We start from the raw sequence: 14,419 nt of genomic DNA, 5'->3' as shown, positions 1-14,419 counted from the left end.
GTGATACTTCCAGCACAGTTTCATGTTGTGTCGAGCCTTCTTAGTGTTTTAAAAATAGTGATTTTGACGCTATCATAAAAGTGCCCCATTCACTCCCATTCACAAGGCATTTAACCTAATTTTGGCGAGAGTTACCCTTTAAACTTTGCTTTGTCTCCTTATTGATATTTACTCAGCTTTACACCTAAACACAGGCATGACACATTGACTTTTGTCTCGACTGATTGCTGTTGGATTGTCATTGCTGGTGATTTGAGAGAAATAGACACCACTGAAGCTTCTTTATTTGTGTGTATGTGTGGTCTTTTGTTTGGGTGAGATCAGGTTAAGATGCTCTTGTTCAAAGTTAATTGCGAGGTGAAGAGGACTCAGTATGTTCCTCATTAATATTCAAACCAGCGGTGATCACGGGAGGCGTGCAATTCTGCGAAAAGACAGAAACGGGGGACAGAGATCTTTATTAATCCAATTCATCAACCCAACAGCGTAGTCCTTTACATTCTCACCATGCAGGGAAATCACCTTGGTGTCTTAAAGGTGGTAAGAATGGCAAACCACAAATGAGATTTCCCTTAGACATCAAAAGCTGTTTCCATTCACTTATTTTTAGGCAGATTTAGCATAAAAACGCTGGATTGAAATGCCTAAATTTAGGCAGATAATTTTTAATCCAATAGGAAGACATGCACATAAACTATGATGGAAACACATTTACAGAATAAATCCCTCAATGCACAACAAAAAACTCACGTGATTGGATAATCAGTGGACCAATCGCATCGCTCGGCATCTCAAGTGTTGGTTTGGTCGTTCTGAAATCGCCTGAGTCAAAGTCTGTCATCAAAATGGTTGGGAATAATGACCTCAGAGATGTGTTTTACATGATGGCGTTCCCAAACACCAGGCATCCGAACGCATGAGAACATGACATTGTGTTTTGTCTGCAAGTCATTAATGATAAGTGAAAACAGATCCATGTGGCTTCCCCGATCGCAGCAAGTTTCTTTTTTTTTTTACAGATATTTTGTGCGAATATCCCAGGAAGTGCCACTTTTGTTCTCTTAAACACATGGGATGGAAACAGTGCTTTATTTTCAAATGTTTTATGCGCATAACTTAAACTTGCAACTTAGACGGGCTATGGAGATCAAAAGAGAGTAAATGGAGACGGAAATGAAGTAATTTTTAAAAGAGATATCTTATGGATCTTTTAAAGTTGAAACTCTTATTTTTGTCTCCTGAGCAACCTCGAATGGAAAGAGGAAATCAAAATCAAAATCGTTACTCTGCCCTGGAGCATTCTGGGAAAAGGCTATAGCTGCCAAACGAGTCAGTTTAACGATCCTGCGGCTCTTTTTCGTGCTGGTGTAACCTTTCTCAGCAGCATGAGACGGGCCGCGCGCGTGATCCCACGGTCTGTTGCAGACACTTGGCTGTTATTGACACCCTCCTGGAGTGGATCAGAAACTCCCGCAGATAAGAGTTCCTCAGAGTCCTGACACCAGAGCCTCACATAACATCATGATGCTGCCGTAGGAAAGCAGATGTGGCCAAAACAATGAGAGAAAGCACACTGGTTCATTTCACTTAGATCGTGATTTTAACGGTAAAAGACTTAAAATTAAAAAACTGTTAATTGGTTAAAAGGAAGTTTCTGTATTACAGACCCTTTCCAAAAAATTTGAAAATTCCATGAAATCACACAGTACTTACACAGTGATACCATGGTCATTGAACCAGGTTTGGGTTCAGGTGTGGGCAGGGGCAAATCCTGCTGGAAAATGAAGGAAGCATGAAGTGCTCTGAAAATGTCCTGGTAGAGACGGCTGCGTTGACTCTGGATTTAATAAAGCACAGTGGACCAAAGTCCTCTTTTCTGATGAGAGTAAATTTTGCATCTCATTTGGAAACCAAGGTCCCAGAGTCTGGAGGAAGAATGGAGAGGCACACAATCCAAGATGCTTGAAGTCCAGTGTGAAGTTTCCACAGTCTGTGTTGGTTTGGGGAGCCATGTGACATCGGCTGGTGTTGGTCCACTGTGCTGTCCACTCAACGCAGACGTCTACCAGGACATTTCCAGAGCACTTCATGCTTCCTTCATTTTCCAGCAGGATTTGCCCCTGCCCACACTGCCAAAAGAACCAAAACCTGGTTCAATGAGTCAAGTCAAGTCAAGTCAAGTTTATTTGTATAGCGCTTTTCACAATACAGATTGTATCAAAGCAGCTTCACAGTATTAAATTAAAATAATACAACAAAGTTTGTTTCAAGAGGAATTTATTGATTGATAAAATTAAATTAAATATCCCCAAAATATCCATGGTATCCATGTGTAATTACTGTGTGATTTCATGGAATATTCTAATTTTTTGAAATCCTGTTTTCGTGGGTTTTATGAGCTGGAAGCCCAAATTATATACAAATAAACAACTAAATACTTGAAATCGTTTAAGTTGGGGGCCCTGAATCTATAATCTATGGAAGTTTAACGTTTTGAATGGAATTATGGAAACAAATACATTTTTTTCATGATATTCTAATTTTTAGGAAAGGGTCTGTATATACGGTGAATAACTGTGATAGATCTAATAGTACATTTAGGGCGCTTTCACACTAGCACTTTTGGTGCGCACCCGGGTTCGAATGACGTCAGAGTTCGGTTCGTTTGGATGATGTGAACGCTGTTTTCCGAACTCGGGTGCGCACCCGCGAACCGTACCCGAGTCCGCTTAAAAAGGTGGTCTGGGGTACGGTTCATGTGAACTCGGGTACGGTTCGCTGCTGATATGAACGCAATCGTACCAAATCGCGGAAGTGAACCGCTATTGATGACATATAATCTGCTGCGTGCGTGTGTGTTTAACAACTGTAAAAGGGTCTATATACACTTACCTTGACGAAAAGCGGGATTGATGCACTGCAAGCAGAGAGATGATTTCTGCTTGCCTCCACAAAAATTGTCTTCGGCGGGCGGGCGGACATCCCGCTGTCTTTGGAACGGTTTTAATACTTTTGCGGCAGACAGACGCAAGTGTGTTTCTGTATCTTTTCTTTGAAAACAAAACCAAAGGTTCAAAAAAAGAAGAACAAATGTGAAGCGAGCAATTCTATCCATTTTGACGCCTTTTCATAGCGGTTACCAAGCAACACGAGTACGCGCCAGCTGCAGCTTGATGACGTAAGCGTACCGCGGTTCGGATGCAAATAATATAATGTGAACACAGTCCATCGGGGGCAGGGGGAGGGGGGAGCAATCGAACTCGGGTTCGGAACAGGCAATCGAACCAAGTGTGAAAGCACCCTAAATGTACATTTAAGTTAAGTCTGTAAAACCAAAAATTTTCCTACCGTATTTTTTACCGTTTACCATATTTTTATTTTTTTTACAGTGGGTTTCTGTGCAGTTATAACGCAACAATCTGCAGTGAATTGGCTTCTATTGAATAAACCAGAGCTAGAGAAACATTCACGATCAGATCCAAGAGGTGAATCCCGCTGAACCTGTGAATGAATGCTGATATGTGACCCTGGACCACAAAACCAGTCACATGGGTAAAACATTTTAAATTGAGATTTATACATCATCTGAAAGCTGAATAAATAAGCGTTCCATTGATATATGGTTTGTTAGGATAGGACAATATTGGACGAGATACAACTATTTGAACATCTGGAATCTGAGGGTGCAAAAAAATCGAAACATTGAGAAAATCTCCTTTAAAGTTGTTCATTTGTGTTGGCGATTGTGCTGCATTCACTCACAAAAATAAATGTTTTCTATATTTACGGTAGGAAATTTACTAAATATCTTCATGGAACATGATCTTTACTTAATATCCTAATGATTTTTGGCATAAAAGAAAATCGATAATTTTGACCCATACAATGTATTATTGGCTATTGCCACAAATATACCCGTTCGACTCGAGATTTTGTGATCAGGGTCACATATGCATCGCAGTGGATCAGCATTAGGCCTGTTTAGAGGTTGCCTCTCATTGCTGGACACCTGCCATTTGTTGTGACGACACTTTTATGGTTTGTTGTTAATGGCACGTTCCCAAAGCCATGCCTCCCAATCTGAACTCTTTGTGTTCAGCGATGCATTCGCCGCTGCTCTTTTTATGTTTCCTTTGCTGTATCTAGGCAAAGTGGTCCTTACTGTGAGAAACAGCGTTGTAAACTAGCCTCGTTGAGTGTCTTCTGAACAGAAATGGGCCAACTGTTCTCAGGGTGAGTTTATGATTGTAATCAAAAGACTAGAGTTTTACGTTTTCGGATCTCATGAGAAATGAGCAGTGTTATTGGTGTTTGGCCATGCCATGCTCTAGTAAAGTATTAATTAATCTGGTTTAATATTTAGGGTTAGTGTTCCAGTCACTAAACCTAAGTATGCAATACTAATACTACTACTACTACTAATAATAATAATAATAAATTAATTGGAAAGCACCATTAGATTAATGGAAACACTCTGTAATAGAATGTCAAGTATGACGGAGCAAAAACATCCACATTTTACACCACTAATTCCTGTACGATTGTATTTTTGGGCTAAAAAGTTGTGTTTTGCAAAAGGAGATAGATAGATAGATAGATAGATAGATAGATAGATAGATAGATAGATAGATAGATAGATAGATAGATAGATAGATAGATAGATAGATAGATAGATAGATAGATAGATAGATAGATAGATAGATAAATAGATAGATAGACAGACAAGACAGATTCACCCTTTTGCACCTATAAAGGAGCTCACACACACTCACACACACTCTCGTGCTATTGAGCAGTGGCTGACGGATATCCGATGTCTTGGCGTTTGGCCGTTATCACAGGGGAAGCGAAAGGTTTCTCATTAATCCGTCTGATACTGTGGAACAATTACATCTGAGCCGCGGTTGATGAGTTAACTCACCCGCACTGGAGCTCTCGTTACTGCCTTCAGACACCACACACACACACACACACACACACACACACTGCATTAACTGTGGGCCAGTGTGTGATAATGAACATCGTGCTGGCCAATTATGACGAGAGAAATGGAAGGACTGGATGAGAGTGTGTTGAGGTCCAGAAAAGACCTTTTAAAAGTGTGAAGGGTTGTGTGTGTGTGTGTGCGTGTGTGTGTGTGCGTGCGCGCGCCCGTGCGCGTGTGCGTGTGTGTGTGTGTGTGTGTGTGTGTGTGTGTTTGTGTGCAACAGGTCAGCATGTGTAGTGTGTGAGAAGGAATGCTAGTGCACTGCATACTAATGTCTAATGGAATGTTGCATGGAATGCTTCAATGAGTAAGATGTTACATTGTTGTCAAATCATTTCACAAAATTGCATTAATAAGAGGCATCTACAGTGTCCACAATTCACTGTTTGCCAAACCTGCTACTGGACTTAAAAAAAAAAGAAAAAAAGATTAATTAATATTTTTTACATAAACTTTATTTATTTATTTATTTATTTATTTATTCTATACTGCATATTAACACCCTGGCAACCACTCAGAGTACACTATCAACTGCATAGCAACCACCACAAATACCTTGGCAGCTGCATAGCAACCACCCCAAATACCTCAGCAACCGCCATGATTACCCTAGCAATTACATAACATCCTAGCAACCGCCATGAGTACCCTAGCAATTACATAACAACATCCTAGCAACCACCATGACTACCCTAGCAATTACATAACAACATCCTAGCAACCGCCATGAGTACCCTAGCAATTACATAACAACATCCTAGCAACCACCATGAGTACCCTAGACTTTAAAATAAAAAGAAGATTACTAAATATTTCTTACATGCCTTAAACTTTATTTATTTACTCTATACTGCATAGGAACATCCTGGCAACCACCCCGAGTGCACTATCAACTGCATAGCAACCACCACAAATACATTGGCAACTGCATAGCAACACCCTAGCAACTACCATGAGTACCCTAACAATTACATAACAACACCCTAGCAACCACCTGGAGTACACTAGCAACCACCCCAAATTCCTCAGCAACCGCCATGAGTACCCTAGCAATTACATAACAACATCCTAGCAACCACCATGAGTACCCTAGACTTTAAAATAAAAAGAAGATTACTAAATATTTCTTACATGCCTTAAACTTTATTTATTCTATATTGCATAGCAACATCCTAGCAACCACCCCGAGTACAGTATCAACTGCATAGCAACCACCACAAATACATTGGCAACTGCATAGCAACACCCTAGCAACTACCATGAGTACCCTAACAATTACATAACAACACCCTAGCAACCACCTGGAGTATACTAGCAACCACCCCAAATTCCTCAGCAACCGCCATGAGTACCATAGGAATTACATAACAACACCCTAGCAACCACCTGGAGTACACTAGCAACCACCCCAAATTCCTCAGCAACCGCCATGAGTACCATAGGAATTACATAACAACATCCTAGCAACCACCATGAGTACCCTAGACTTAAAAAAAAAAAAAAAAAACTAAATATTTCTTACATGCCTTAAACTTTATTTATTTACTCTATACTGCATAGGCAGTGTACCCAGAGCAACCACCCAGAGTACACTATCAACTGCATAGCAACCACCACAAATACATTGGCAACTGCATAGCAACACCCTAGCAACTACCATGAGTACCCTAGCAATTACATAACATCCTAGCAACCACCCCGAACAGGGATAATAAAGTAATTGCCCCCCCAACCCTCCCCCCTCGTTTCTGGGTGGAGATGTCATTGCAAACACCGCATCTGCTTGTAGGATTAGTATGCTAGTATTCCATGTTCATAAGTGTGTACACAGAAGCGTTTGGAGAGAAAAGAGGCCACAGAAGCGGTAAATGGAAGTTGATACGAAGGCAGACGTCCAACTTCGAGCCTCACACTGCCTGCAGCTCAGCCACAATTACCCCCCGCTCCAGTGCTTCCCTACATACACTTATTTTTAGATTAGTGTTTTGGAGATGGACGGAGCGGGAAGTGAGATTGTGGATGTGTGCATTCAGACGAGCTGTGGGGGAAAAAAGGGATGATAATTGTGTTGTGTAAAACAAATCCCCTTGTAAGTCGAGGCGGCGTGACAGTGAATCTTAAAACGGAGAGCGGCGGCAGGATCTGGCTTTTAACTCCGTAACAGAGATCTATCCTCTTCTCAAATCATTCTGTGCTGAAATAATACAGGAACGGCCTTAGGAGGAGTATCATATCATGTTCACAGAAAGACATTCTCAGAGACAGGCTATACTGAGAGGAAAGGCAGTGTGTTGTTACACTTTGGCTCATGTCAAGACAACCCACCAGCATTGGTGTCGCTCAAGTATATGAGCAATACATTTGTTACTATATTAGTTCATCTTTGTTAATGTTAGTTAATAAACACAGATGTTCATTGTTTATATTAGTTCACAGTGCATTAACTAATGTTAACAAATGCAACCTTTGATTTTATTAATGTATAAGTAAATGTTGAAATTAGTATTAACTAAGATGAATAAATGCTGAAGTAGTATGGTTTATTCTTAGGTCATGTAAACTACGGTAGTTAACTAATGAACCTTATTGTAAAGTGTTACCAAAATGTGCAATAGTAACAGTGATTTCTGCTGACAGAAGCAGCATGTAAGGGTTGGCAGAAAGGTTAATCCCACGAGTGGTCCATTGTTGCGTCTGTCTGCTCTCCTGTAATCCTCAATTTCCCGCTGCCCCGGTCCACCTGGGACGCCACGCTTTGATCAATATCAGTGGATAAACTCAGTAAGTCGCTTCGTCTTCTGTGTCGCTATCCTCTCCCATCGTGAACATTTTCATTTTGTTGCTAGATTAATAACAAAGTAATGCCAACATGCACACTGGCTTATTTACTTGTGTGACGTAGACTTGAGAAAGCCAAACATACTGAAATGCTATTTAAGTTTCTTCTTCTTCTGAGAATACATTTACTCCTCCTCGAGCTTTAACTCTACCACCACCAAACTCGCCTCAGACCTTCAGACTGTTCTGACTCGCATTGCTATATCTTTTCTAACTGATCTGACTTTGGAAACTCCCGTATCGGACTTCCGAACAATCACAAATTCCTATAGACTTTCATTGAGGGGGGTCAAAACTTTCATGCAATAACTCTTATAGAGTATTTAAGCTGTCTCACTCGCAAAGTTTAACAGCTAGCCTAGAACAACATGTTAAAAAAATGCAAGTAACATTGTAAATAATGCTAGCAACATGCAAAAACATGTTAGCAATGTGCTAATTAATGCTAGCAACATGGTTGCAATTTGCTAATTCATGGTACCAACATGCTAATTAAAGCTAAGAACATTGTAAAGCATGTTAGCAATGTGCTAATTCATGCTAACGACATGCTAAATCATGTTAGAAACGTGCACAAAAACAAGTTTGCAATGTGCTAATTTATGCTTGTCTGTCTGTCTGTCTGTCTGTCTGTTTTCTGATAGACTGTAATTGCCTTCAAAATGGTCTTTAAGCTTTAAAACTATTTTAAACTTTAAACTACTTCAAACTGAAAACCTTCAAACTTTCTGGTCAGTCTTCCTCAAGCCAACATCAAAGTTTGTCTTGACAAACTTTTTGATCTAGTGTTGATTTGCAGTGACAACAAGCCTGCGTTGATCCTGAGAGAGCCGGAACCACCTTTGCCACGCGGGGAATGATGTTTGCATGCGAGAGCAGAGATTTAAAGACAATGGATGTTGTATCTCACATGGCAGCTCTCACATGCACAGCAAACACAAAACACTCACTGTCTTGGGTTTGCAGAAAGGAGCGGTATTTTCCTTCACTTGATGTCTCCTTAAATAAAAGAACAGAGCTGTCTGGATGTTCCCTGCGCAAGCGCTTGCCGAATCTGGCTCATTATATTCGCTGAAAATATTGCTTCCGGAGGCTTTGCCCTCCTCAGCTCTCACTTTCCTTCATGGTGGGCGAATCAAAGGGGTTTTTGTGTGTATAGATGCAGCGACTGAGGTCTGTCCGAGGTCCTCTTACGTCTGAGCTCCAGACAAACGGTCCCAAGAGCTGCTGTAATGAAGGCGCTGATGAGGAAGACGATGGCGTTGGGATTGAAGAAAGTTGTAGAAAAGAGATTCGGCTAATCAGTGGCCAGAATCTCGGATACAAATGAGAGTCTAAATGCAGATCGAAAGCAAACAAAAATAGAAACATCTTATTAGTGATGGTTGCACGATTCTTTCAGGGGTGTAGCAGCTTTTGGGAGGGAATCGTTGTATTTTAAGAGTTTTGTTTCACTCGGCTGAAGTGGAAAGGAAATAATTGTAGCCGGAAGCGTAACAAAATAACAATTTCATGTGGCTTTAGCAGTGGACTAAATTAACTATGCTGTGGCTTTTTTTTTGTGTGTGTTAGACTTTCATCAAGCAAAGCTAATAATACTGTAAATTGTGTCTCTCTCACTTTTCAGATTGTTCTAATATGATAAGATGAATGAAACCTGAAATTGTGTTTTTCACATGGGCATTAATCCAGCCAACAGGGTGTTTCTTATATTCTTATATTACATAATATTACAAAACAAAATATTTGTTTTGAAGGGTAAAAGTCTCATGAAACATAGTCATCTATTATTGATCTAAGATAATGTTCTTCATAAATACTTTAGTGTGATTAATTGTTTTAAAATGTTTTAAAGTGTTTAACAAGTTGGATTTAAAATGTAATCAGTTCACAAAAAAAGAAATTATTTCCATCCCTTGTAGACTTTATAATTGGTTTGTATGAGTTTAAAGCACCATGTTCATGTTTGTGTGGCTGAACTTTTGAGTTTTTCTATCAAGGTTATGCATGAAGACATAGACATGCCTGTTAGATTGTTTTCTGTTTTTAATTCGGTATATATTTGAGCTTGTGAGATGTTGTTGTGTTTTAGGGCCCCGGGGACTGAGTTGCTGAGATTTGTTTAAGTGTACTGCTTTTCTTAAGCAATTAAATCGCCACATTATTTTCTCTCTTCTTTGTGTAGTTTCATAGATCCAGTCTGTTTACAGTCTTCTAGTTTTATTTATCAGGTTGTTTAGTAAGTTAAGCGGTTTGAGGTTCTCAGATTGTTGCACATTTGTGTTCTAGGTTTGTGTTCATCAGTTTGAAGAAGATGGATTCACTGATGATCCTCTGAGATTCAGATATCGGGCTCAAATTTTTATTCATGTTTGCAAGAATGAGAAGCAAATCGGATCTTTGGTCACAGGAAATGTGCTGTCTCATCGTAAACCTGCGTGTCCTTGCGTGTTTTTCTGAAGCCAGGGCATCTGATGGTCGAAAGTGCCCTTATCAAGTACTGAAACTACTAATAACAACCTTTCCAAAAGTCGAGGGCATGTAAAAATGTTAAAACTTTCCTAGGACATTTTGATTTGCTTAGTACAAGTGAACTTATAGGCACTGACATTTTCCACGCTGTAACGGTCACCAGCTGGAGTGCCCTTGAGAGCCACCAGAGGGCACTCCACAACATTCCCTTACAAACTACATCTCCCATAATTCTCTGCCTGGACTCATTAGCTCTCATTGTTTTCACCTGTGTCTCATCTTCTTGTTTGCTCACCCTATATAAGCCTGGTTCTCTCTAGTGATGGGAAGTTTGGATCAATATACTGACTCTCTTGTTCGATCTCGTTCATCAAAATGAACAAATGTTTTTTCAAGTCATTTCGTTCATTTAAGGAGCTTTAAATGTTGTACTTTTAACAGGCAAATTCCCCGAAATTCCACATCCACCTATGTAATCTTGATCATATTCTGAATTAAGAAATCATTATAATGCAGTCAATAATAATTTACAGGGAACATAAATAATTACTTTACCTTCCAAGTCTTTCGTTTATTTGTCACGTGACGGACGCAATGAACTACTCATCACTAGTTCTCTCTGTCATTCCCTGCGAAGTCTTGTTTAGTGTTTGTACTGCAATTCTTAGCATGTTTGTGTCCTGTTTCTCCTGTGTCCTGGTTACCTTGATTCTCCGCCTTTTCCCTTGGATTTCTCTCCTTGCCTCAGCCCTTTTCTGTTATTGTTTGGATTGCTTGTTTGTGTATGACCCTTGTCTGGATTTGGATTACGTCTTTGGATTACCCTGTTCAATAAATACTGCATGCATTTGGATCCTCAACCTTCTTGTCTCAGAGCAGTACGTGACATAAACAAAGTTTGAGGACTTTGAAGAAAGTCTAATTTGCTCTTTGGATCATAATCAAAATCGACTCAATTCTCAACATTTGTTATGAAAATATTTGTGCTATGTTAGAAAAATGTCAGACTTTTCAACCCCACTTTAATATGTTTAATAACTTCCCTTCATTTTTGGATGTTCAAGGTTTTTAATCAGAGTTTAAGGCCTCAGGGCTTCACACTAGAATTATAGATGCAAATCCAAGCTCTTTTGACATTTAGTTCATTAATTTGATCTCAAAGCGGTTTTCAAAATGCAGGTTCGAATTCAAGTTTGAGCCAAGCAACCAAACAAGTGTCAAAACAACATCATTGGTGAAGGTACATGGATCAGGTGGTATTTCTAAGACACTCACCTCAGTGAAGGTTGGCAGATTTTATGACCTTTCCACCTTCTTACCTCCTCACAAGGTTGCAAAACTTGCAATGATCTTTGCACGTACAGCAGAAAGCTGCATGCATTATTTACACATGCTGACACCGGATCCTGCAACGCAGCGGGATTTGTGGAGCTGTGAGAATGTGTAAATGTGTAAATACTTTAATATCTTAAAGAGGACCTATTACGCCCTTGTACAAAGTCTTTTTTTATGCTCTGCTAGAACAGGTTTTCATTGTTCAAAAAACACATTTCACATATTCTCCATTGCTGCAGCTCCTCTCTTCCAGTCTGTCAGTAACGCTCTGGGGTGTGTTTCCCGTACCACAACATAACTCGCTAGTACACTACCATAGTACGAAGCATCGTTAAAGAAATCAACTAGCTAGTCACGACTGTTTCCCGAAACCGCATTGTCGCAAATTGGTCGTTCAACCAAGTTGGTTTATGACATCACGCACGTGGTGGAGTAATAACTTCTTTTAATGAATCTGTTTGAGATCGAATTAAAGCTAGATGTTTTCTTATAAATTACAGACATGGCATCTGAGGACTATTTCTCATTTTTCTCAGTTATTTTGCTTTATTTCCAGATTTATTCATAGGCTCGTTCTTTTGTAGCAGAGATCGTACACACATGCGCACTCTTCAAAAACGGTGCTTTAAATCTCTTGACAAACTAAACGACGTAAATTACATTTGTAGGTAATCTAAATAAAAGATACAGATTGTAATGAATGTCAGCTTGCTTATTTTGCTCAAGATAAGGATTTTTTGAGTCCACATGTCATGCAAACAAGAAACTATGATTCTAACCACAGGTCAAAAGCTGTTGTTTCTGGAAACACCGACTCGTTGAACTATGCTGATAACGACGGAACTTGCGACCATAGTTGACTAACGATGCTTTTGGGAAACGCACCCCTGTTTAGTTCCTGTCTCTATGAAGCCCCTCCTTCTGAAAAAGCACACTGTGCTCTGATTGGTCGGCTGGAGCAGTGTGTTGTGATTGGTCAAGGGAAATGCCCCGCCCCTTACCATAACCGGCAGTTTCAACACACTACTAATGGCGCTTTTCCACTGCATGGTACGGTACGGCTCGGTTCGGTACGGCACACTTTGGCGCTTTTCCACTGCATGGTATGGTACGGCTCGGTTCAGTACGGCTCACTTATGACGCGTTTCCACTGCATGGTACGGTACGGTACGGCTCGCTTCGGCTCGCTTTAAATGGTACCACCTCTGTTGAGGTTCCAAGCGTACCGTACCGATACTAAAATGTGACGTGAAAACACTGCAGATCACTGATTGGTTAGATTTACATTTATGCATTTGGCAGACGCTTTTATCCAAAGCGACTTACAGTGCACTTATTACAGGGACAATCCCCTGGAGCAACGTGGAGTAAAGTGTCTTGCTCAAGGACACACTGGTGGTGACTGCTGGGATCGAACCAGCAACCTTCAATTTACCAGTTCAGTGGTTTAACCCACTAGACCACCATCTCCACCATCTCCATCTCAGATAGAATCATCACTACCAGCGTCATTGTATTTACAACACGAGACACTAAACCTGCTAGATTTAAATAGCCAGTAGACAACAGCCAACGCTGTAGCGCCTGTTTTAAAAGTATTTGCTTAAAAAAAAATAGTATAAACTTCAAAAAAAGAAATGGCTGAATCGTGGTCAGTGGACGAGGTGCAGACGTTCCTCTCGTTGGTTGCCGAGGAGTGGATGGGGAAACACGGAATGAAAAATTCGCATTTAATATGATGATGTCATGGCAGTAGAGACGGCAACTATAACGATCAGTCCCAGCCACTTTGAAGCGGTACTAACTGCAGTGGAAAAGCAACCGAGCTAAAGCGAACCGTGCCGTACCGAGCCGAGTTGTACCACGCAGTGGAAAAGCGAAGCGAGCCGAACCGTTCCGCGCCGAGTCGAACCGTACCGAGCCGAACCGAGCCGTACCATGCAGTGGAAAAGCGCCATAACTAACTCAACCAGGCCCCACCCCTCTATTCTGCGTATGAATTATTTAAATGAGGAATATTGTGACTGTTCGTTCCCAGAAGAAAATCAAGACTACAATGGAGGCGTTTCAGGGAGTTCAGAAACACTGACACTGATATGGAGTATAAGTGTAATCTCTTTCTGATATAAAGAGAAGTCAGCCATTTTCACCTGAAGATCCAGTTATGACATTTTAAATAAAGATGACGAGGTTAAAACATAACAACTGAAACATGCACAGATTAATTATTCACAATAACAATTTTTTTTTAGGAAATAGATATGGTGAGTTTTTATTTCGTGTTGACTTCAGTGCCTCCTTCAACAGTGTGTGGGGAAATTGTAAATATGATTTTTTGTAATTTTACTGTCCACGGAATAAAAAAAAAACGTGCAACTAAACAAGCTCCTCAACTGTTTTCCAGGAAGTGCAGGGACTCCGGTGGTCTTCAACCACAACGGAGATGCGCCGGGACGATACGACATCTTCCAGTATCAGATCACCAACAAATCGACAGCTGAGTACAAAGTGATCGGCCAGTGGACAAACAAACTGCATCTTAATGTGAGTGAAGAGCCTTTTCTGCTCCTCATGGTGACATCCATCCATGCATTCATGCATCTATCCAGTTTTTTCCAGAGCATAACAATGTACGCATGTTCAGATAAGATACATTCAAGCATAAATGTTTGTTGGAAATCTCATCTTTGCTGATGATGCATGTGACATGAATACTCTCGGGCCTTCATTAGTCAACGGTATGGAAGATAAGCTTGTAATGCCTGGCTGCGAAACAGAATTAATGGA

General features: G+C 40.4%; 1 protein-coding gene across 4 annotated transcripts in view; it reads left to right on the top strand.

The window, feature by feature from the left end:
* The window catches only part of grm8a (glutamate receptor, metabotropic 8a), a 247,624-nt gene that overhangs the window by 192,256 nt on the left and 40,949 nt on the right, over window positions 1–14,419 (top strand). For all 4 annotated transcript variants that reach the window (XM_082166767.1, XM_082166766.1, XM_082166768.1 and 1 more), the window contains one exon: window positions 14,037–14,176. In XM_082166767.1, coding sequence (XP_082022893.1) covers window positions 14,037–14,176 — 140 coding nt within the window. The remainder of the gene's footprint in view (window positions 1–14,036; window positions 14,177–14,419) is intronic.

The sequence above is a fragment of the Leuciscus leuciscus genome (assembly GCF_965113295.1).
Source record: "Leuciscus leuciscus genome assembly, chromosome: 4".
In the NCBI taxonomy this organism is placed as follows: Eukaryota; Metazoa; Chordata; class Actinopteri; order Cypriniformes; family Leuciscidae; genus Leuciscus; species Leuciscus leuciscus.
This window is presented reverse-complemented; position numbering and strand designations above follow the sequence as displayed.